The 22,728-nt window shown below is 40.8% G+C and overlaps 1 gene segment (V, D, J or C); it reads left to right on the top strand.

Moving 5' to 3' along the window:
• Positions 1 to 3,026: 3,026 nt before the first annotated feature.
• On the top strand, positions 3,027 to 21,546 carry LOC100716359 (immunoglobulin kappa variable 1-39-like). The segment is given in 5 exon segments: positions 3,027 to 3,075; positions 3,185 to 3,237; positions 18,935 to 19,009; positions 20,900 to 21,089; positions 21,212 to 21,546. Coding segments are annotated over 5 exon segments (687 nt in total).
• The last annotated feature ends 1,182 nt before the right edge of the window (positions 21,547 to 22,728 follow it).

Raw genomic sequence — 22,728 nt, 5'->3', positions numbered from 1 at the left:
ACAATGGAGCATGCAGCACTTGGCTATCCCACCTTGTCCTCTCCATGCGAATGTTCCTCTGTTTTATCTCTGAATTGCCTGTGACCACATTCATCAAAACCAGCCTCATGAGGGATTTTATCCCTTACATATGAACAGTCTGTACCACCATTCTAACTCAGCATATACTAATGCATTCCCACATTAGAAGCTCCCCACACTCCTCAAATTTTTGGTTGTGGATTGCAAATATTTTAACCCATGGTAGTCTGTCCAGAAACTAAGATCTTTGAAATCCTGTTTATGCACCCTTGAAATGACTCTACTATGTTTTCTACAACATGTATGTTCCTTTATAAGCCAACTGTTTCTAAGGGTTGGGCCCTAGTAGTCTGAGCAGGGATTTCATAAAGGAGGTAATGAAGAGATTTCTGCACAGGTTGTTGGAGCCTGCATAGTCTGGACATGGTGCTTATGTGGGTGAAAGTGGAGGACAGACTGGAAGAAAAACTCTAAGAGAGGGTTGAGCTGGTTGTCCACACAAAGGAGAAGTGACGTTGTTGGCCAACACGGGAGTCTGATAATTAGTGAACTGACATTTGTAAGATGAGCATTACTGACACTTGTGGGATTCCCCACTGCAGTTTCCAGGACCCCGGAAAGTTAAGGAAGCCACCTTTCCATGGGAGGTAAAGGTGGCCACGGTCTGGTCAGGGTTATCAGAGCCTGAGGAGTGTATTCAGGTATGTGTGGGAGGAACTATTTGCTCTGAGAGTGTAGGTGGTAGTAAAAAAAAACAAGATTCACCTCTTCCAGAAGCTTGCTGGTCATAAACAAAAAAAAAATTCTGAAGGATAATGCAGGCCAGTATTCTCACTACTGTGTGAAGGAGTTGAGATTTAATGAAAGGAAATGTATGAGGAGATTTATTCAGAATAAATTGGTGTGCCAGAGAAGTGGAGATATCAGTGCATATTAATACATACATGTGAATATATATTGGTAAATAGACGATAAATAATTATCCCTTGACTAGAAATACTAACACCCTTGTTTTAGGAAGTACCCAAAGAATCCACATCTTGTACCAAAATGCCACTCTTCCCTGAAAGAGATCAGTGAAGCTTGGAGAAATGGCTAATTCTCTATCAAGGATAGGGACATTGCAAGATGCGTGTGGCCTCTCTTGTGCCACCAATAAAGCTGTCTTCAAAAACTGACCATGTCATGGCAACAGTGAAAATAAACAAGCTGGCATAGGATTTTTATTGCTTAACGTGGATGGATTTTGAGGATAAATTGATTGATAAAAATTTTAACCTTACAATCCCTTGAAGAAAGCATGGATTCTTGGTGTTACAGTTATGTTTTAAAGGAGAATAGCATGACACTAAGTTAACCAACAGTTTCTCAGCAGGTAATTTTACTCATTTCAAAGGTAAACAGTCATTGTGTCTTGGAAATGTCTAACAGTCAGAACAGAGGCACCCAGTTAATCAGTAACAAGTTCCTGAACAATCTAGCACTGCTGTTTCCTTTAGAAGCATTGCTAAAGAACTGTCCTTCAATGAAAACTCACTGCAATTGCTGACTTACTTATGTTGAAAGGGTCATACATGAATTTAGTTATCAACGTGCCCTTAAAAGGAAGGCGATTTTGTTGGAAGCATTGATGTGCCTGGGTTTCAAGGCTAGCTTCAGTTCATTCATCACACCTTGTGGAACAACTGGATACAATGAGGTGGAGGGTGGTTTTCAGCAGTCCAGCAATTGTGGGGCCTTCCCATGACTCAGCTGCCACAGTTTCAACCCCTGAAAAATGACTGAGTGTGTAAGCCATGTGAGCTGCTGGGCTTCTCAGTGTCTGCTCTAGCATAGGGAGGATGGGCCTGGTTCCACAGGACTGGAGAAGGAGCCCTCAGCCTCAAAAATATTCCTAGCACTGCACATTGCTGGTCGGGCAGTCTGGGTCCTTTAGTTTTCTCAAAACTACATCTTTGTCTTTTCACGTGGTCACATACTAGACCTTAACTTCTTTCTGACCATTATCTTTTCAGAATTTCTTGAGAACTATGCATCATTTATCCTTAATAGATGCATGATTTATTAAGAAGAGAATAACTTAAATGTTTACATAATCATGTCTGGTAATGGCCAGAATAAGATCAGATTCCTAAATACTGGTGTTAAGATATAGCGAAGGCCTAGGGTAACAAAAGGAATAGGATGTATCTTAAAGATCTTCCACTTGTGGCAAGTGACCCTGCAATAAACAAAGCACTGATATCTCTTCCTAGAAAAACTAGGGGGTAGAAGTAATGCTTTCCCAATAGGGAGCTACTATCAGGGAGCTCTCTCCCCAGCCCCATAAGCCCACATAGCTGGGGGCTCTAGGCACAATGAGTCAGGTCTCTCCTATCTTTCATTAACTCATTATCTTCTATTTACCTTTGTGCATGGGAATACACCTGAATAAGAAGAATGCCCCTTCCAGGAGGATTGTTAGAGGTGAACTGTGGGTAGGTAGTGATGCAGGGGGTGAGAGAACAAGGTGCCAGGCTCTGAAGGTGGGCAGCCCTGAGTGAACTAGGGATGAAGTAACCTTGTGAATTCAGAGATGCAGCAGACAGAACTTATAGAATCAATCCCTACTCAGAGCTTCAAAGTGTGTAATGCAGCAAAAATAGAACAACAGTTCTCTCTACTCATTTTTTAACAATCTGATTCTGATCTGCAGATTTAACTCAGTGGTCTATGTGCCTGCCTAGCAAGCGCATGGTAGTGGGTTCTATCCCTGGTTCAAAAAAAAAAAAAATCTGAATCTGATCTTGCTAAGGGAGAATGACATTCTCTGTGGGAATTTGTGTTACACAGCCCTAGAAAGGGACCCAAAAGTACCACAGTCCACTTCTGAAAAAAGCTAACTCTGCACCTGTGCACAAACCTGCACTGCCCTGCTGATCTTCACCATACAGGGCACAGCCAGCTGCTTAAGAAGCAGTAACACCCTGTGAAGGAGTCAGGTCCAGTCAGGACACAGCACGGACATGAGGAACCCTGCTCAGCTCCTGGGGCTCCTGCTGCTCCAGCACCAAGGTGAGGAAAGAATGAACTTGCAATTTACTCTACTTAGAGTCATCTGGATCTTCAAGCAGGTCCTGCTGTACCATGGTTGTGCACATATTGGTTATGTTTCTAACTTCAGGTGCCATGTGTGACATCCAGATGACTCAGTCTTCATCCTCCTTGTCTGCATCTGTAGGAAAAAACATCACTATTACTTGCAAAACAAGTGAGGATGTTGATACTGGTTTAAACTCGTACAAACAGAAAATAGTGAAAGCTCCTAAACTGATGATTTATGCTGCAAACAGTTTGGAATCTGGGATCCCATCAAGGTTCAGTGGCAGTGGATCTGGGACAGCTTTTACTCATACCATCAGCAGCCCACAGCCTGAAGATGCTGCAACTTTTCACTGTCTACAATATTATGATTCCCTTCCAAACAAAGATACAGCTCACAACAAAAACCAACCAGGAAAGCAGAAGCTCCGACTGGGCTGCCCCAGCTGCCATTTCTGCTGTGTTCCACTGCTGAGAACATTTTTTTTTTTGACCCAGCCAGGCATGGAAGTTCTCTTAGAGGCTTCAGAGAAGGGCTTATGATTCTCCTCCACACCCTAACACTCTTTTCTATTGCTCAGTTCCAGCAGCACAGATGTCATGGTGCCTGTCCTGATTTAATGAATGACACAGATGTGTCCCTCTGAGCAGTGTGGGTTATGGTATCAGTTTGGATTCAGACAACAGCAGAGAAGCCCTTCTATGCTTTGTAATCAAGACTTTTTTAATTCTTGCATCTATTTTTGAGTAGATGTAATGTCATTGAAAAATTTAAAATACATATGATGCCCTTATAACCCCAATGACATGGCTATGCTGTCTATCATCAATTGAATTAAAGTATTTTGAAAACAGTTAAGATTATATATATATATATATATATATATATATATATATATACACAAAATCCATAGTTCACATGAAGATTCCCTCTTGGTGTTATACATTTCACCAGGATAAACCAATGTGGAACAATACATATGCAGCATTTTGATATGACACAACATTGTTGACTGACCTAGAAATCCTCTATACTAAGAATTCTCCCTGTTCATTATCTTTCACCAGTTTGCAGTAGGTGATTTATGGTTATCATTGCCAAAGTTTTTCCTTTGTCGGAATGACAAAATCTTGCTTTTACAGTGTAGAGATATTTTAAAAGGTGATCTCAGAATAGGCTGTGTTGAGGAAGAGAGTAATTAAAAAAAAAGCATCGAATAACATATTTTAATTATAATATATCTTTTTTAACCTTCTATGGATAGCTAGAATATCTTGACTTAGTAACAATTTTAGAAGAGAAGCTGTCACGTACTGATTCTGTGTCACAAATCACGAGAAACATACAATTGTGCTTGGCGTAAGAGTCTACTACCACTTTTAAAACACGAGGAGAATGTTTTGCAATCTTTTGCCCCTACCTTTAACAGATTCACAGGTGGAAGATTAGAACTCTTATTATTATTCTTTTGTGTCCCACAGTGTCATTCACTATTTCACTGAACCTAGCATGGGTTTTTTTCTCTGTTGCTCAGGATAGTGCCTAGAAGGCTGCCTTTGATCTTAAGCACTGTAAAGGAAAAGAGCTTGTTTCATTTCATGCTGAAACATATCTCCTGTCATTATTTTCACATAATCCTAGGTGATTTTCATGAATGTGCAACTTGAACACATCTCATAAACACAGTGACTTAGCTCAGCGTGAACATCAGGGTCAAATCTTTGGGAAAACAATGGAGGTTGCATGGTTGAGGTAGGGTCCCCAGTAGGCTGTTTTCTTTTCTAACAAAATGGCTGCAGTGGAGTTCATGTCATGACTGTAGAGACCCAATCTGTAAGGTTGCAATATTGTTTTTCGGAAATATCTCACATTGAGGCACAAGCTGTGTGTGCTCTGTATATCCCATTCCTTCCTTCTTCCTCCCAGCGATACGATGTTCTTATTTATCTCACACAGAGCAGTAATTTTTAATTTCTTGGTATTAAAATTAGTATTTTCAATGGTTGCTACAATGAAAATAAGTTCTAAAGCATGTTAAGAAACAGCAAGAAATTGATAACTAACAAGCATTAATAAATAACTTGAGGAACTGTCTCTTTCTGCTTAGAGTCAAAAGTTAACTAAAGGAAATCTTAAAAACATAAAAAAGTACTGAGAGCTAAAATGATCAACTCTTGATGAAAATGATGAACTCAGAACCTCTTAGAACAACAGTGTGTCACAGATGTAGAAATTTGCTATCCTACCTCACAGCTGCCCTCCCAGCCCTCTGAGTAAGGTCCCTGAACAGCAGTTCACACAGCATCTTGTGTCAGCCTAGTCAAACTAGCTTCAACATAAGAGCCACAAGTGGAGGACAGAACATTCATGTAAATGAAATTAAGTATGGTAGAGCCTGAAATTGTTAAAAAGCAATGAATTCAAGCTCTGAATGCAATGTCTGGAGATATGAAACTTCATCCATGTTGGCCAGGAAGGGTCTCTGTGATCACTCAGCAGGGGCTCTGAATCCTATGGCCACATGACTGAAGTCACCCTGCAAGGACCGAGGGTACCATCATGGAACCTATATACACCAAGAGAATTTACTGAATTAATCAAGTGTTTACTGAAAAATGTTTTTTGCCTCGTAGGCAATACAAAATGAATCAGTAAGTAAGAATCAGATACTTGGGAGATTCTTACTCCCTTAAGGGTGGAAACTATGAGAATATATTCAGCAGGCATGTGGTCCTGGTCATGGTATGCCAGAGAATTTGCCCTCTGTTCAGAACTGGAGACCCTGCTGTGTACCCTACAAGGCTTCTCTGCATGATCCTTAAAAGCCCTGCCTGTCACAAGCTCTTAGTGGAATTTGCTCACTGTCTCAGAACAACGATCACCTGAAGCTGGTTTAGCAAGAGCCCAGTACACCTAACAGCCCCACAGTAAAGAAAACTCTGAGGCCTGAACCTAACACTAGTACATTAGTAGTGATGCTTTGTCATCACTTTAGGGAGCCACTAAGGCAGGGATGTGTTTGCCTAGTTCTCTAAGCTCACATGGCTGGAGTTCTCTGGGCACTGTGAGCCAGGTTTTTCCCTGTCTTCCTGTTCTTCAGTATTTCCTGTTTCACTTTGTGACAGGTAAGGCACTTGACTATGATGAGCTTTTGAGCAGGCCTGTGGGTCAGCAGTGAGGCAGGATGGTCGACAGAGAATGTGCTATAACTCTGAATGTGGCCCCCTTTGAGTGAAACAGGAGTGAAGTAGACTCATGTATTCAGAGGCAGAGATGTCAGATCCACAGAAGGGAATTCCTTTCAGAGATGCAGAGGAGCAGCCCAGGAAATTAGAATTTATTTTGATATTCACTATTCACATTTCCTATGTCACTCATATTGCTATAGACACAGCTGTAACTTTCCGAACCTGCATCCCATAAGCCAACTGGCCTCAGATATTTCCTTAGCTCTGTAGCTTTTGCCTTATTTCCCCCTGTACTGAATTAATATTTATTTCAGGATGTGCCCTTTAAAAATAAATTTAAGGACCCAATCCTTTTCTAAAACAGTGCTATGATTGTTATAACTCCATTCTTTCTTTGAATATAACTGAGGATTGTGTGGGGTGAGGATTATCTGATGGCCTTTATTCAAATCCATAATTGGGCAGTTGACTGACTGTGACCAAGAGAAACTGAGTAGGGAAGGAGGAAGTAGAAAGGGAGGAAAATAATATTATTCAAATTGTGAGCATTTTTGGATTGAGGAAGCAGGAGATTACTTTTTTCATCTTAGCAGTGTTAACTGCTGCATAAAATGTAAATTCATGAGGATTTTCCTGAGCTGTAACTCAGTGAAACAATATATTCATGATTATTACTTTAGGAATTAATCACAGAATAAATAATAAATATGAAAATGTCACACATTTTATTTACTTTGTTGACAGTCTTTTAAGAGAACTATATGTTACCTCAGGCATCAAGTTGTAACTGGAAGGAACAAAACACCTCAGACATAAATATTTAAGAAAAATCCAAAAGAATGCATATCACTATAGATAGTTGAGCAATTACAGGTTAAATTAAAACAAAATCATAAGTAAACCAAATGATGCACGTGCAAATTACTAATTATCCCAGTATTAGCAAATGAAAAACCCAAGATATAAAGACTCTAATAAGTAAAGGCTAATCCTGAGTAATATTTAGTTTTTTTTTTTTTCTATCTTGAACTTGAACTTCAATGTCTGGAGCAAAGTGTTTGCTACTCTGAGAGGGTCGCTCCCCTGCGAACTTCACGCGTTATCACCTCCTCTTGCTCCTGTGTGGGCACCATCAGTCCTCTCTGTACTTCCTGGAATGATTGATCATTAAGATTCTGTTAACACTGCCATCTCACAGTCAGCATTTTAGCAGCAGGTGAGCTGCTGCCCAAGAGAGGACAGCTGTGTCCTATAGCAGCAATGTTGATATTCATTGTTGTCTGTAAAATGGCAATTCAGTCATTGGCCAAGAGATTTGAAAGCTTTCAGACATGAATCTGCTGACCAGGATGCCCTTTGGGCAGTGGTAAGGAACCTACCTATCTTTGTATCATTTGTTTTAAATTTTTTTAAGTCATAACATATAGAAGTTTTTGTTTTCCATACAGAAACCTCAGTATTCAGGTTAAATGCAGTGCTGGTGCTTTTGATGAGTAAGTGTGTAGGTGGCTGCAGTTTGGGTTTGCAGTGCGTGCACTTGTCTCTAATAAGTTTGCCATCACTGTTTTGGGCAAGGAGATGTTGGTGGTAGCAGGGATGAGCCTGCATTTGAAGGCCACCTCCGATCCCTTCCTCACACCCTGTGGAGAGACTGGGAGAGAGTGGTGAAGGGTCACGTTTAGGTGCCCAGCACTTGTGTGGCCTTCCCATGTCTCAGCTGCCACAGTTTCAACCACTGAACAACTGTTCGGTGTGTAAAGCTGTGTGAGCTTCTGGGGCTCTCAGGGCCTCAGTTCACATGACTGGAAAAGGAGCCCTCATCCTCAAAACACTTGCTGGCACTGCATATTTCTGGACAGTCTGTGTCCATTACCCTTCCCAAACCTACATCTTTGTCATTTCATGTGGACACATAGTAGACCTTAACTGACCTGTGACCAATATCTGTTCAGAATTCCAGGAGAACTATTTGTCATTTATCCTTAATAGTTGAGTGATTTATTAAGAAGATAGTAAACTAATTTTTTTTTTTTTTTAACCGAATCGTGTCCAGTAATGGTCAAAATATGATCAGATCCTGAATACTGGTGTTCAGATGAGGTCAAGGCCTTAGGGAAACAAAATGAACAGATTGTATTTTAAGGATCTTCCACTAAATGGCAATCAACCCCACAATAAACAAAACACTTAGGTTTCATCCTAGCCACAGTAGAATGTAGAAGTTATGCTTTCCCATTAGGGAGCCTCTAAGGCAGGGAGCTCTGACCAGCCCTCTAAGCCCAGATGGCTGCGGTCCTCTGTGCACAATGGCCCTGTCCTCCCCAGCTGGAAGTACCTCAGTATCTCCTATTTTCCTTTGTGATTGAGAATACACCTGATTAAGAATAATGCCCCTTCCAGGAGGATTGATAGAGGGTGAGCTGTGGGTTAGCAGCAATACAGGGGGTGAGAGATCAAGGTACATAACTCGATGTGGGCCGCCATGAGTGAAACAGGGACGAAGTGGCCTTGGGAATTCAGAGATGGAAGGGACAGAACTTTAGAACCAATCCCTATTCAGAGTTGCAAAGTGTACACTGAGGCAAAAAGAGAACAACACTTCACTCTGCTCAAGGAGGGCAACCAGATTCTGCTTTGGTGCAAGGGAGAAAGGCGTTCTCTGCTGGAATCTGTGCCCCTATTACCTGGAAAGGAAACCTACAGACCCACTGCATGCTTCTGAAAAGAGCCAACTCTGCACCTGTACACAACCCTGTCCTCCTCCTGCTGATTTGCATGTGCACAGGGGACAGCCAGTTGCTTAAAGGCTGTCACACCCTGTGCAGGGGTCAGTTCCAGTCAGGACACTTCACGGACATGAGAAACCCTGCTCAGCTCCTGGGACTCCTGCTGCTCTGCCTCCAAGGTGAGGAAAGATTTTTCTTGCAATTGAGTCTATTTAAAATTGCCTGGCTCTTCAGGAAGGTCCTGCTGTTCCATGACTGTGCTCATATTTATTATGTTTCTAATCTCAGGTGCCAGGTGTGACATCCAAATCACTCAGGTTCTATCCTCTTTGTTTGCATCTGTAGGAGACAAGGTCACCATCATTTGCAAGGCTAGTCAAAACACTGGCATTGCTTTAAACTGGTACCAACAGAAACCAGGGAAATCTCCTAAAATACTGATCTATGCTGCATACATTTTGGAATCTTGGGGTCCCACTGAGGTTCAGCGGCAGTAGATCTGGGACAGATTTCACTCTCACCATCAGCAGCCTGGAGCCTGAAGATGCTGCAGCTTATTACTGTCTACAATATTATGATTTTCTTCCCATAGTGGTACAACTCATAACAAACACCAGCAGGGAAAGCAGAAGCAGGGTGAGGCTGGGATGCTCCAGCTGTCATCTCTGATGTGTTCAACTGTTCAGACAATTTCTTTGACCCAGCACTCATGGAAGTTCACTGGGAGGTTTTAGAATAAGACCCATGATTGTCCTCCACAGTCTCCTCGGCTCCAGCAGCACACACATCACTGCGCCTCTCTTGATTTAACGAAAGACACAGATGAGTCCCTCTGAGCAGTTTGGATTCAGACAGCTACAGAGAAGCACCTTTATGCTTTCAGAGCAAAAATTTTTAAAATCTTGCTTCAATTTTAGAGTAGATTTAAAGTCATCAAAAAATGTAAAATACATAGGTTGTCCTTATAACCTTGCCCACAAGACTATGCAATATATCATCATTTCAAATTACAATTTTTGCAAACAATGAGGATGACATATATGAAAAATATGTAGTTCACATGTAGATTCTCTCTTGGTGGTGTAAGTTTCACCACAATAAACCAATGTGGAACAGCACATATGCAGCATTTTAGTACAAGGCATCATTGTTCACTGACCTAAAAATGCTTTACACTAAAACTTCTCCCCTTTCATTCTCTTTCACCCATTTGCAGTAGGTGATTTGTGTTCACCATTGTGAAGCTTTTTCTTTTCCAGAATGACAAAATCTTGCTTTTATAGTATAGAAGTCTTTTGAAAGATAATCTCTGAGTGCACTGTATTGAGGAAGAGTATAATTTAAAAAATAATGAATAACTCATCTTTGTAATTATAAGATACTTTGTTTACCTTCTATGATTATCTAGAATATCTTGACCTAATAATGGTTTTAAAATAGAAACTTCCATGTGTTAATGATTTGCTTGGGATAAGAGTCTACCACCACTTTTAAAACTCAGGGAAATGTTCTGCAGTCTTTTGCACCTACCTTTCCCTTTTGCACCTACCTCTGCATTCACAGGGGAAAGTTAGAACTCTCACTGTTCTTCTTGGTGTCCCATAGAGTCACTCACTATTTCACTGAACCTAGCTTGGGCTCTTTCTCTATTGCTCAGATGAGTGCCCAGCAGGCTGCCTGTGGTCTTGAACATGTAAAGAAAAGAGCCTGTTTCATTTCATGCTGAAATACACATCCTCTGCTTATTTTCATTTCTTGCCATATAATTTTCATGAATGTGCAACTTGAACATTCCCCATTAACACAGTGACTTAGCTCAGTGTGAAGACCAGGGTCAAATCTTTGGGAAGATAATGGAGGTGGCATGGTTGAAGTAGGTCTCTATTAGGTTGTTTATTTGTTCAATGAAGATGGTTGCAGTAGTGTTCAACCACTGTAGGGACGCAGGATAAAGCTTAATAGGCTGCACTATTGTTTTCCAGAAATATCTCAAATTGAGGCACACGCTGAGTCTCCTCTCTATAGCCCTTTACTCCTTCCTCATCCCAGCAATATGATGTTCTTATTTATCTCTTACTAAGCAGTAATTTTTAATTTTTTGTGTATCAACATAAGCATTTTCAATGGTTGCTATTAATGAAGATAAGTTTTAAAACATTTCAAGCAAAGAAACATGGCAATATACTGATAGGTAATAAGCATTATTTAATACCTTAATAAAATGTCTCTTGTTTACACTCAAATTCTCACTAACAGAAATCTTAAATAAAAAACAAACAAACAAACAAACCAACAAGTACTGGGAGTTAAAATTATCAATACTGGTGAAAATGAAGAACTTAATGACTTCTTAGCAGAACAGTTTGCCATAGGTATTGAAATTTGCTACCTTACCTAACAGCTGCACTCCCAGGCATCTGACTAAGGTCTTTGGAAACAGCAGTTCACACAACACTTGTGTCAGACAGTCAAACTAGCTTTGTTGTTGTAACAGTCAGAAGTAAAAGATAGAATATTCATATAAATGAAATTAATTAGTATAGAGTCTGAAATTGTCAAATAGGAATGAATTCAACCTCTGAACACAATGTGCAGAGGTGTACCACTTTATCCACAGTGTCTCTGATTACTCACCGTGTGCCCTGAAAGTTATGGCCACATAAGTGAAGTCACATTGCAAGGACCAAGGGAACAATTATGTGACATGCATACACCAGGAGATTTCATTTAATTCATTAAGTGTTTACTGATAAATAAGCTGTTTGCCTCGAGGGTCATACAGAGTAAATCAGTAATATAATAACCAGATCCTTGTGTGAGTTTACTCCCTTAAGTGTGCAAATTATTATGACATATTTTAACACACATAGTCACTGCATGGCAGAGAAGTTTCCCTGTGTTTAGGACCTAGAGAACCTGCTGTGTGCCCTCTAATGCTTCTCTGTATGATCCTCAAAGCCTTGCCTCTCACAAGCTCTCAGCAGAATTTGTTTACTGTCTCAGGACAAGATCGACCTGAAGCAGGGCAGCAGGAGCCGAGTACATGTGCGGCATTCTCACGTCTCAGCTGCCACAGGTGCAACCACTCAACACTGCTGAGGGTGGGAGCAGGGGAGCTGCTGGGTTCTCACAGGCTGCTCTGGAAGGGGATCTGGGCTAGGAAGGGTGGGCTGGCCTTATAGATCTGTGTCAGGATTCTACAAACTTTTCCTACAGAGTTTTCAGGGAGTCATGGTCTTGGCCAAAAAAAAATCTATGTCATATCACATGGGATACACATGCCATGTTCACTGTCCTATGACCATTACCTCTTCAGATCTCTAGGTGAACTATTGGCATCATGTCCCTGGTAGGAGGATTATTTATTTATTTATTTGTAATTTCTTAATTTTCTTTTTTTTTTATTTAGAGAAAAATTCAAAACAGATAAAAAGGGTGGAAACAATATATAATTTCAAAGAATAACAATAAGAAATAACTAATTGATAAATTACATTTTGTTATCTTAGAAGTAGATTTAAAGTTACAAAATCAAAGCATAAAATAGGGACAGACAATCAAACTATGACAGTACAAACTATTCTGTTTGATAAACTAACAAAAACTTAGTTGTATTGTTATCTGTCTCACACACTTAAGTATACATACAGTTATATTCTTTACAGCAGTTTCCTTCCCTTTCATTATCACAATATTATACATTTTCTATCTTATTATTCTTTCAGTTTTTAATTATAAATTTTTATACTAGAGAGATAGAACTACATTTACAAATATGAGCCTGATTTACTTCACTTATAAAGATAGTCTCAAGTTGCCTCCAGTTACCTACAAAAGCCTGAAGGGCATACATTTTATAGCTGAATATTCCATTGCATAAAAATATAACATAATTTTCAGCCATTCTGTTGTTGATGGGCATTTTGGTTGTTTCCAAAAATTATCTATTACAAATTGGGCTGCTGTAAAATGGATGCACATATATCACTGCGATATGATCTTTTCAATTTTCTGGGAAAATACCCAGGAGAGGAATTGCTGGTGAATGGAATTTCCAATCCTATGTTCGTGAGGAAACCCCGTACTCATTTGTAAAGTCGCTGCAGCAGTCTACACTCCCAACAACATTGGAGAACAGTTCTTTTTTCCCCACAGCCTATGTCAGAGGGTCTACTGGCTAAAAGTCTTTCTCATTCGTTTGTTTTCTTTTCACTTTGTTGGTGATTTCTTTTGAAGAGAAAAACCGTTTTAACAAGATGAGAACCCAGAAGGATGATTTCTTGATTTTCCATAGAAACTTTTCTGGAATTGATACAAGAAGATCAGGTGCATGAATAAAATGGAACGATTTAGTCATGGCCTTAGGGTACTGAAGAGAATAGGTTGCTGGTTGAAGATCATCCAGTAGATGGTGAACAACTCCACAATAAACTAAACAACTAGGCCTTGCTCTACAAATCTTGGAACAGTGAAAGTGATGCTTTCTAACTAGGGATCAACTAAGCCAGGGAGGGAGCTCTCTGTGCAGCTCTCTAAGCTCACAAGGCTGGGGCCTCTGTGCACAATGGACCTTATCTTCCCCATCTGGAAGGTCCTTAGTATTTCCTGTTTCACTTTGTGTCTGGTATACACCTGAGTATGATGCGCTTCCCAGGAGACCACTGGGTCAGCAATGAAGCAGAAGGGTGAGAGAGCAAGGGCCACATTTCTGAAGGGCCAGGCATGAGGGAAACAGGACTGATGTAGCCTGATGTATTCAGATGTGGATGAGGGAAATCCCCTAGAATTCCACTCAGCACAGAGATAGAGAGGAGCAACCCTGGAGGAGTCCCTAGGAGGAGGGGCAGGTGGGCAGCGAGGAGGGACTATAATTGCTGATCTGTACCTCTACTGCTCTCCAGTATCCTCAGCAGTGAGTGCAGGTCACATCATGGTCCACAGGGCCTGAGGGTGGACCCTGAGCTTCATGCTGCTCAGAGTCCTCTTTGAGGTGGGATCCAGAGGTAATGTGGTGACCCTGGGTCCTCACCATTGATTTTCAGTTTGTCAGAATTTAAAAGTGTATGTTACACAAGTAATTAAAGTGTCATTGATTACCACACTAAGTTAATAATTAATGTATTGCATGCACACAGTGAGTAAGCCATTCACTTGTTTATTAGTGTAACACATGCTTTTCATCTTTCTATGAAGATCAGAAGCTGAGTGACTGGAACTTTGGAGTGGGGACATTTCCTGGTCCACTTCTTCTCTACCCTTCAGGAGCAGGGAGAACAGTGCTGAGAACTTCAATTCTCTGGTCTGGGTCGTCTCTGTGGTCCTGCTCTCTTGCAGTGTGGATCCACCTGAGGCTTTCATCTGGTCAGCCCCCACAGTGTTGAATGCTTTTCTTCTTCACCTTCCCTACCCAGGTTGCAGCATAGGCAGAGTCTGTGGTTCCCGCAGGTCCTCAGGCCCATTGGTCTGTGGGGCAGCTGCATTCTTCATATCCTGAAGCAAGAACTCAGCAGCTCTCACCACTGCAAGCCTGACTCAAGATTCTCACATCTGTTTTTGTGAGAAATGCAGGCAATGTTTTGACCTCACCCTCCCGACTCAAGTGTATGAAAATCTTACCCAGTACCTGTCCTCGTTCTTTTTTCTTCTTGTGTCTCACTTCTAAGAGGGTCACATGAGCCACAGAATCTCTAATGCTGCCCATTCATGGAAGAGGGTCATCTATGTTTGCCACACTCAGCAGATCAGAGCTGCTGCTGAATAAACTGAAGAAAACAATGATAAATGTGTGAGATGTCTAATGGACCCTTTGAAAAATGAATAACCCTGTGCTGCTTCTAACTTATATTGGATGGAGAAGCATGATGTGAACTAAAATTTTTCTTCTATATTAGAAACAAGCAAGACTCTATTATAACAATAAGAAAAACACTGAAAAGTTATGTGAAAAACAAAAATGTACATCTATCACTTTTGAAAAAGCTAATATTTGTGGTAACAGCATAAGAATTAGCACTGCAATGAATCAAGTTAATATTAGGAAAGAAAATTGAAAGAATGATTTCTGTTCAGAATGCATAATGAGTTAATCTCACATGCATATGATACAGTTTTGTTCTTGGCTATTGTATTGTTTTATTTTCATGTGCATAAAATGCACATCTTTCTAGGCAACCACTAATGTGAGTCTGATCTGACGGAATTATCAGGGAAGCTATTCCTACAGGTGGCTGTGCACATGAGTCAGAGGACAAATCCAGAATCAGTCAAAATCTTATCAGCAAATAACCAAGTTTGCCAGATTGAGGAAGAACATTTAAACTAAAAGGAACCACAGCAGCTGTCCTTAAAGAAATCAGCTGCAATGAGAAAAATCATGAAAAACAATCAGGGAGGTTTTCATCACAGGTTGAATCACTGTGGGACACCCATTGTAATCCTGGAAATAGTGATAAACTGCAATGTCCTGGGGATGCAGGCTGCTGATGGTGAGAGTGAAATCTGTCCCTGACCCACTGCCACTGAACCGGGCTGGGACACCAGTGGCCCTGCTAGAGGCAGTATAGATGAGGAGTCTGGGAGCCTTCCCAGGTTTCTGCTGGTATCATTCTAGGTAGTTGCTCACACCCTAACTGGCCCTGCAACTAAGAGTGACTGTTTCTCCAAGAGACACAGCTGTGCTCAACTACTGAGAGCAGTTCTGTTACCCAGCCAGGTTTAGAAGCTGCCTGGGGCTTTAGAAGAAGGAACAAGTCACTCCTCTATACCTTTAATCTGTTTCCTTTTCCTCAGCTCCAACAGCAGAGACAGCACAGCCCCTGTGCCAATTAAGTGAAGAGCATAGATGAGCACCTCTGAGCCGTGTGGTTGACGGCATAGTTTTGGATTCAGATAGCAACATAGTAGCCCTTCTCTGTGTTCTAAGAAAGCATTTTTAAAGACTTCCTTCAATTTTTAGTGTGGAGTTGCTCAGAAAAAGGTTTAAAATAGAGAGTCGGCCCTCATTACCCTGTACACATGGCTCTGCAGTCTATCATCCACATCCAAGGACAATTTTGTTACAAACTATCAAAATACATAAATGTGTGAAGTCTGTAGTTCGCATGGAGTTCACTATTGAAGCTGTACATTTCACAAGGGGAAAAATGTGCAATAAAGAAGGCAGTGTTTGCTACTGTGCAATTTTGTTTCACTGTCCTAAAAATCCTTTGCCCTAAAAATTATCCCTTTTCATTCTCCTCCAATCCCTGCCAGTCATTTGTGTTTTATCATTCCCATCATTTATTCTTTTCCAAAATGACAAAATCTTGCCTTTATAGCATAGGATTTGAAAGATAATCTCAGAATACACAGTACTAAGAAACATAATAATTAAAAATATTGAGGAACACCTCTTAGCTCTTACAAGGTTCTCTTTATCCCTTCTGTGCCCTCTGTTCAAGACTTGGAGGCCTTACTATGCACCTCTTGCTGGTGCTCTACATCTTCTACAAAGTCCTTGCCTGTCACAAGCTCTCAGCAGAAAGTGGTCACTCTCTCAGGACAAAGATCAACCTGAACCAGGTGGAGCAGTGAGCTGCAGACCTGGACCTGTGGCCCTCTGAGTGCTGGTGCTCTGGGTGCAGGTGAGACAGCAGGATGTGGGGAGGCCTGCATGACTGGGCCCATAGGACCCAGGAGTAAGAGGCTGAGACCCTGTTCACTGTGCCCCACATGCACCTTCCACTTGATCAGCCAGCAACACTCTTTCTGGGAAGACCCCAGTGTGGGATATCATTCACTGAGGGGGTCATATGTGTCCTGCTTCTGCCTTTACATTCTAGTGACATTATTGTGGGATCCAGGGCCCAGGTTCTCCTTCAGAATCTCTTAAGAGAAATAGTCTCCACCACTTTCCTTGCAGCATCAGAATCCAGGGAAGTTTCCAAAGACTCAGCATGTGCTGTGTATTCCTTGGCTTGAATCTGTCTATAATAGTGCTTGAGACACAGGATAAATTCTCCAAGTAAATTTATAGATGAAACTTAATTAAAAATAGAAGCATAATTCCACAGTTAAACTAGACGTAGATCCAGGGCTGAATAGAAATATGTGGCTCATGTCTGGATTATTGATCAATAGGGGTGCATACACTTAAATCATTTTAGAAAATCATTTTGATATTGACTGTTCACATTTCCTTTATCACTCATATTGCTGTAGACAGAGACAAAACTTCCCTAACCTGTATCCCATAAGCCTGGTGACATAGATGTTTACTCTGCTCTGTAGCTTTTGATTCATATTCCCCCTCTAATGAATTAATATTTATTTCAGGATGAAACCTGCCAAAATAAATCTAAGCCCTCAATCCTTTTCAATAAGATTGCTACAGTTTTCTAACTCCATTCTTTCTTGGAATATAACTGAGGATTGTGTGGGGTGAGGATTATCTGATGGCCTTTATTGAAATCCATAATGGCACACTTGACTGACTGTGAGCAGGACAATGGGAGTGGGAAAGGAGGAAGCAGGAGAGGAAAACAGCATTATCCCAATTGTGAACATTCTTGGAATGAGGAGGAAGTAGGAGATGTTGTTTTTCACCTTAGCAGTATTAACTACTCTGTAAAATGCAAATTCACGAGGTTTTTCTTTATCTGTAACTCAGTAAAACAATGTATTTGTGTTTATTACCTTAGAAAATAATCTTAGGGTAACTAACAAATATGGAAGTATTGTACAGTGAGTTCGTTTTGTTGACAGTCTTTTAGGGGAACTATATGTTACCTCAGGTACGAATAAGTACCTGGAGGGAAAAAACACGTAAGACTTAAATATTTAAGTAAAGTATCTCAAAATACCTATCACTATAGATTTTTGAATGAAATCACAAATGAACCAACTTATACAGGTGTTAATTGCTAATTATGCAAAGATAGAATCTTAAAAATTCATGATATAAAAATTCTAAGAAGTAAAGGTACACCTGAATAAAATTAAGTTTTTTTGTTTTGTTTTGTTTTGTTTTGTTTCTATCTTGAAATGAACTTTCAGTGTGTGGAGTAAAGTGTTTGCTATTCTGAGATGGTGGCTCTCTTGTGAGCTCTCAAAATAGGATGTGATAATACATGTGTCCAAATAAATCTTATGGGTCATTTCTCTTTAGTACTCTAACTGTATTATAAAAGTAGTTTACAATGCCATCCCTTACAGTCGTGTGGGAAGAGGTTAGCTGATAGCATTTCTCTACTCAACCTATAATCACAGCCTTGTCTCTGTATTACAAGGTGATGGTGATTATAAAGAGGAAGCAGGGAAGAGAGGGAAACAGGATTCTAACTAAGAGTTTTCTTTCAGTGAGGAAATGAGGACATGTGAGGTTACTTTTTGTCTTCTCTGCATTTACCACTGTAGTAACCAGTGATTTCAGAATTAAACTCTGGAGGTGTTTCCTGATCTGTGACTCAGAAATTTTCTTCCTAACATCATTGTATTTATAATGATGCTTGTTAATTTAGACGTCCTAAGAATAATTAATAAATATTAAACAAATGCTCTTCTAGTTTATATAGTGTTTGACGGTAAATACATGTTACCTCAGTGACAAAGATCTAACTAAATGCCACAAAGTAGATAGTAACTGACTGTGGAAAAATGTAAAAACTTAAAGAATTACAGATAAAATATAATTGCCATTGAAACATAAATATCCTTGTGAACAAACAAAATGATAACAATCTATGTATCTGATTAAGCCAACTATATAGCCTTAATGAACCAACATTTAAAAAATATCAAAAGTAAGGTACAAACATGAACACTATGTCATCATATTTATCTTGAACACAAATGTCTGTAGCAAAGCATTTGCTATTCTGAGAATCTTCTGTTGTAACCTGTATATATTAACACGTCATTGTCCTTTTTGAATGTCTTAGATCCGAATTCTGGATCAAGTGAATATTCGTGACCCTGGGAACAACACCTGCAATAGTAGAGTCACCAAGGTGCCAGTAATGAAGCTTGTGGCTAACCTAGAACTGCTGTGTCCATACCTATTATAGTATAACCCTAGCATTTAAGTTCATGTTTTCAATGAAAAATGAGAGCAATGGTTTCCTGAGAGATGTTACACTGTGTGATACATGAATCCGGAGATGCTGGAGGCCCTTAAAGGAAGTAAGAGTTGGTGGAAGCAGAAATGTGCCTGGGCTCTAGTGCTAGCTAAGATCACTACCTCATGCCCCATGCACTGACTGAAAAGAGAGAGCTGGAGAGTGGCTTGCAGGAACCCAGCACTGGGACCTTCTCACATCTCAGCTGCCACAGTTGGAGCCAGTCATCAACTGCTCAGAATGTGAGCTAGGGAACTGCTGGGTTCTCACAGGCTGTTCTGGCAGGGGCTCTGGGATTGGAAGGATGGGCTGGCCTTACATATCTATAGTGTGATTCTTTACAAACATTTCCTGCATTGTCTTCGGGGACTCCTGGGCATTGCCAGAACTAAATCTTTGTCAGATCCTGAGGGTTGCACATGTCATGCTCAAAGTCTTATTACCATTATCACTTTAGATCTCTAGGTGAACTGTTAGTCTTTCGTCCTCAGTAGGGAGGATTTATTAAGAGGAATCTTTTGAATTTTTTATATCATCCTATCTCATATGTAATAGAATACAATCTGCTTCAAGAATACATTTGAGGGGCTGGGGATTTAGCTCAGTGGCTTAAGCGCCTGCCTTGCAAGCAGGCAGTCACGAGATCGATCCCTGGTACCGATAAAAACGAAAAAGGAAAAAAAAAAAAAAAAAGAATACATTTGAAAAGATTCAGTCATGGCCTGAGAGTATCAAAATGAACAGGTTGTTGAGTGAAAGATCTTCCAGCAGATGGCAAACAACCACACATTAAACAAGGAGTGATGCTTTCCTATGAGGGAGCCACTAAGGCAGGAAGCAATATGCCCAATTCTCTAAATTCACATGGCTAGGGCTTCTGTGCACAATGGGCCCGGTCTTCCCCATCTGCCAGTTCCTTACTATTTCCTGTTTCAATCTGTGACTGGTATTCACCTGACTATGATCAGCTACCCAGGAGACCTCTTGGTCAGCAATGAAACAGGATGGGTGACAATGAAACAGGTAGAGCCACAACTCTGAATGTGGCCAGCCATGAGTGAAACACTAGTGAAGTGGCCTGGTGTATTCTGAGGTGACAGATGCTATGTATCTCAACTGCAGTCAGAGGTGCTGAGGTGAAGCCCTGGAGGAGTCACTTAGAGGAGGGCCAGGTATATGGTGAGAGGGTCTGAGACTGCAGCTGTTTCCCAGCTGTTTTCCTGAGCACTTGGTTCAGAAATATTCTGACCCCCCGAGATCTGTTTACCAGTTTAAGTATAACCTGATGCTCACATTGTTTCTCAGATGATTCTAACTTATCCTGTAATGAACATCGAGCGCAAGAACCTGGCTGGGTGGTTGGTTGAACACAAGCAGAAACGTGCTTCTGTGTGTGCTATGGAAGCCTGGGGCTGGACAGCAGCATTGGTCAAGTCCTTCCCAGCCCTCTTAGTCATGCTGTGAGTGTGAATAGAGGAACCCAGAGAATTTCACAGAGTTCACAGATTCTGCTCTGTTCTTGTCTTGCCTTCTCATTTTTACTCTAAGTTTGAAACAGTCCATGTGTTTTTCTTCATTCTTCTTTCTCAAAGGGAATGTAACATAGGTCCATGGTCCTCAAGCAATGCCTGTTCTGTAATGTGAGAAGAGCAGTGCACTCTGATCGTGGGAGAACAGCCCGATTTCGTCCCATAGCCCAAGGGAGAAATACATGCTCTGTAGCCAAATCTGTGCTGCCCTGGTGTAGATAGGGTCCCCAGGGGACACTGAGCCTGTACTGACACTTAGCCAGCCTGCAGCTGGGCCAAACCCTTTCCAGCTCTGCTAATTTGCATATCCCAGGAGACCAGCCAGCTACTTCAGGACTTCTTCATAGGCTTGTGGTCTCACCCTGTGAAGCTCCAGTCCCACTCAGGACACACCATTGACATGGGGGTCCTCACTCACTTTCTGGGCCTCTTGGTGCTCTCGATATCAGGTAAGAAAGGGCAGCGTCAGGAATTCATTCAGCTCTGAAGTTACAGAGTTGCCTGATATTTCAGTGTGGTCCTGTTTCATCTTGAAGATCTATGTTAATATTTTTTATGTTTCCCATTTCAGGTGCCAGATGTGACATCCAGTTGACACAGCCTCCATCTGCATCTGCTTCTGTGGGAGACACAGTCAAGATCAGTTGCCGGGCCAGTCAGAGTGTTGGTAGTTACTTAAACTGGTATCAGCAGAAACCAGGGCAAGCTCCTAAACCCCTGATCTATCATGCCACCAATTTGCAGTCTGGGGTCCCATCAAGGTTCAGTGGCAGTGGATCTGGGACAGATTTCACTCTCAGCATTAGCGGCCTGCAGCCTGAGGACTTTGCAACATACTACTGTCAGCAGCATAACAGTTTGCCTCCCACAGTGATACAAGCCATGACATAAACCTTCCAGAGAAGCAGAAGTGTGGGCCTGGGCTCCCTCAGCTGCTCCTCTTTGTGTCTCCAGCTGTGGACCAAGATCTTCAGATGCATCCAGGCTTTGAAGAGCTCTGGACGGATTTGGTAGAAGCCTCCAAGGAAGCTCCTCTCTCCACTAACTTTCTTTTCTGTTTCTCACCCCTGATTCAATTAAAGATGTCTTTGAAGACACTGAAGTAATGTGGATTATGGCATCATTTTGCATTCACTTGGCAACAGAGCAGTTCTTTTTGGGTTCCAAGCAATAATTTTTGAAATAATTTATCACTGTTACAGATTTATTAATTAATTTTATTTTTATTTTAAAGAGTCTAAAACCAAAGTTCAACAAAATAAATTTAATCAAAACAGTATAGTGAAATCCATATTGCACCTCAAAGCAAGGCAATAGAAATCATCAGAGGCTAGCATGTGGTATAACATGATTTCCAGAGTAACTTCCCATAGCATCAGAGGTAATGAAGTTAAGTAAACCAAATGGAATAAAATCAAAACAGAACAGTGTAAACAGTACAGAACATCAAAATAAGATTTTAAGATATTAATAACGGCTGCAGTTATGCCTCTTCAAATCATACCTGTAAAGATCTATAGTCACAACAAAAGTTAAAGTGCAAAGGTATTTTTATGCCTCTGTCCCTACATCTGCATAGTAGATTATCACCATATCAACTTTGTCCTAACCCATCAAGATAAGTTCAAAGTTCGTGGTTCACATTAATTTTGACTCTTGACATTAAATATTTCAGCACAAAACCCAGGTATAAAGCCAAATGTCCAAAATGTGTTATGAAATAATGTTGTCATAATACCACTGTCTCGTACCTGTACAGCTTCTTTTTCCTCCATGTTCTGTAAGAGAATTGTGTCGTCCCATGACTATCGATTTTGCTTTTCTCAAAAGACAAAATCCTGGTGTTTACAGTATGGAAGATTTTCAAAAACTGATGTCAAAATATGCTACTATGGAACACAGAAATAAAAATAATGAGGAAAACATTTCGCTACTGCCAAGACTCCCTTTATAGCATTTATTATTATCAGGAGTATCCTGGCACAGTAAGGGTATTAGATCCTTTACTGTGCAATGCTATGGCGCTTTCATAGAACTGACTGTGTCACAGAGGTCAGCAGTTGGATACTGATTGTTTGGATGGAATGT

Source organism: Cavia porcellus, unplaced genomic scaffold (assembly GCF_034190915.1).
Source record: "Cavia porcellus strain 051 isolate PalLab524CR breed Dunkin Hartley unplaced genomic scaffold, mCavPor4.1 scaffold_18, whole genome shotgun sequence".
Taxonomy (NCBI): Eukaryota; Metazoa; Chordata; class Mammalia; order Rodentia; family Caviidae; genus Cavia; species Cavia porcellus.
The sequence above is the reverse complement of the archived record's forward strand: the minus strand, read 5'-3'. Positions and strand labels throughout refer to the sequence as shown.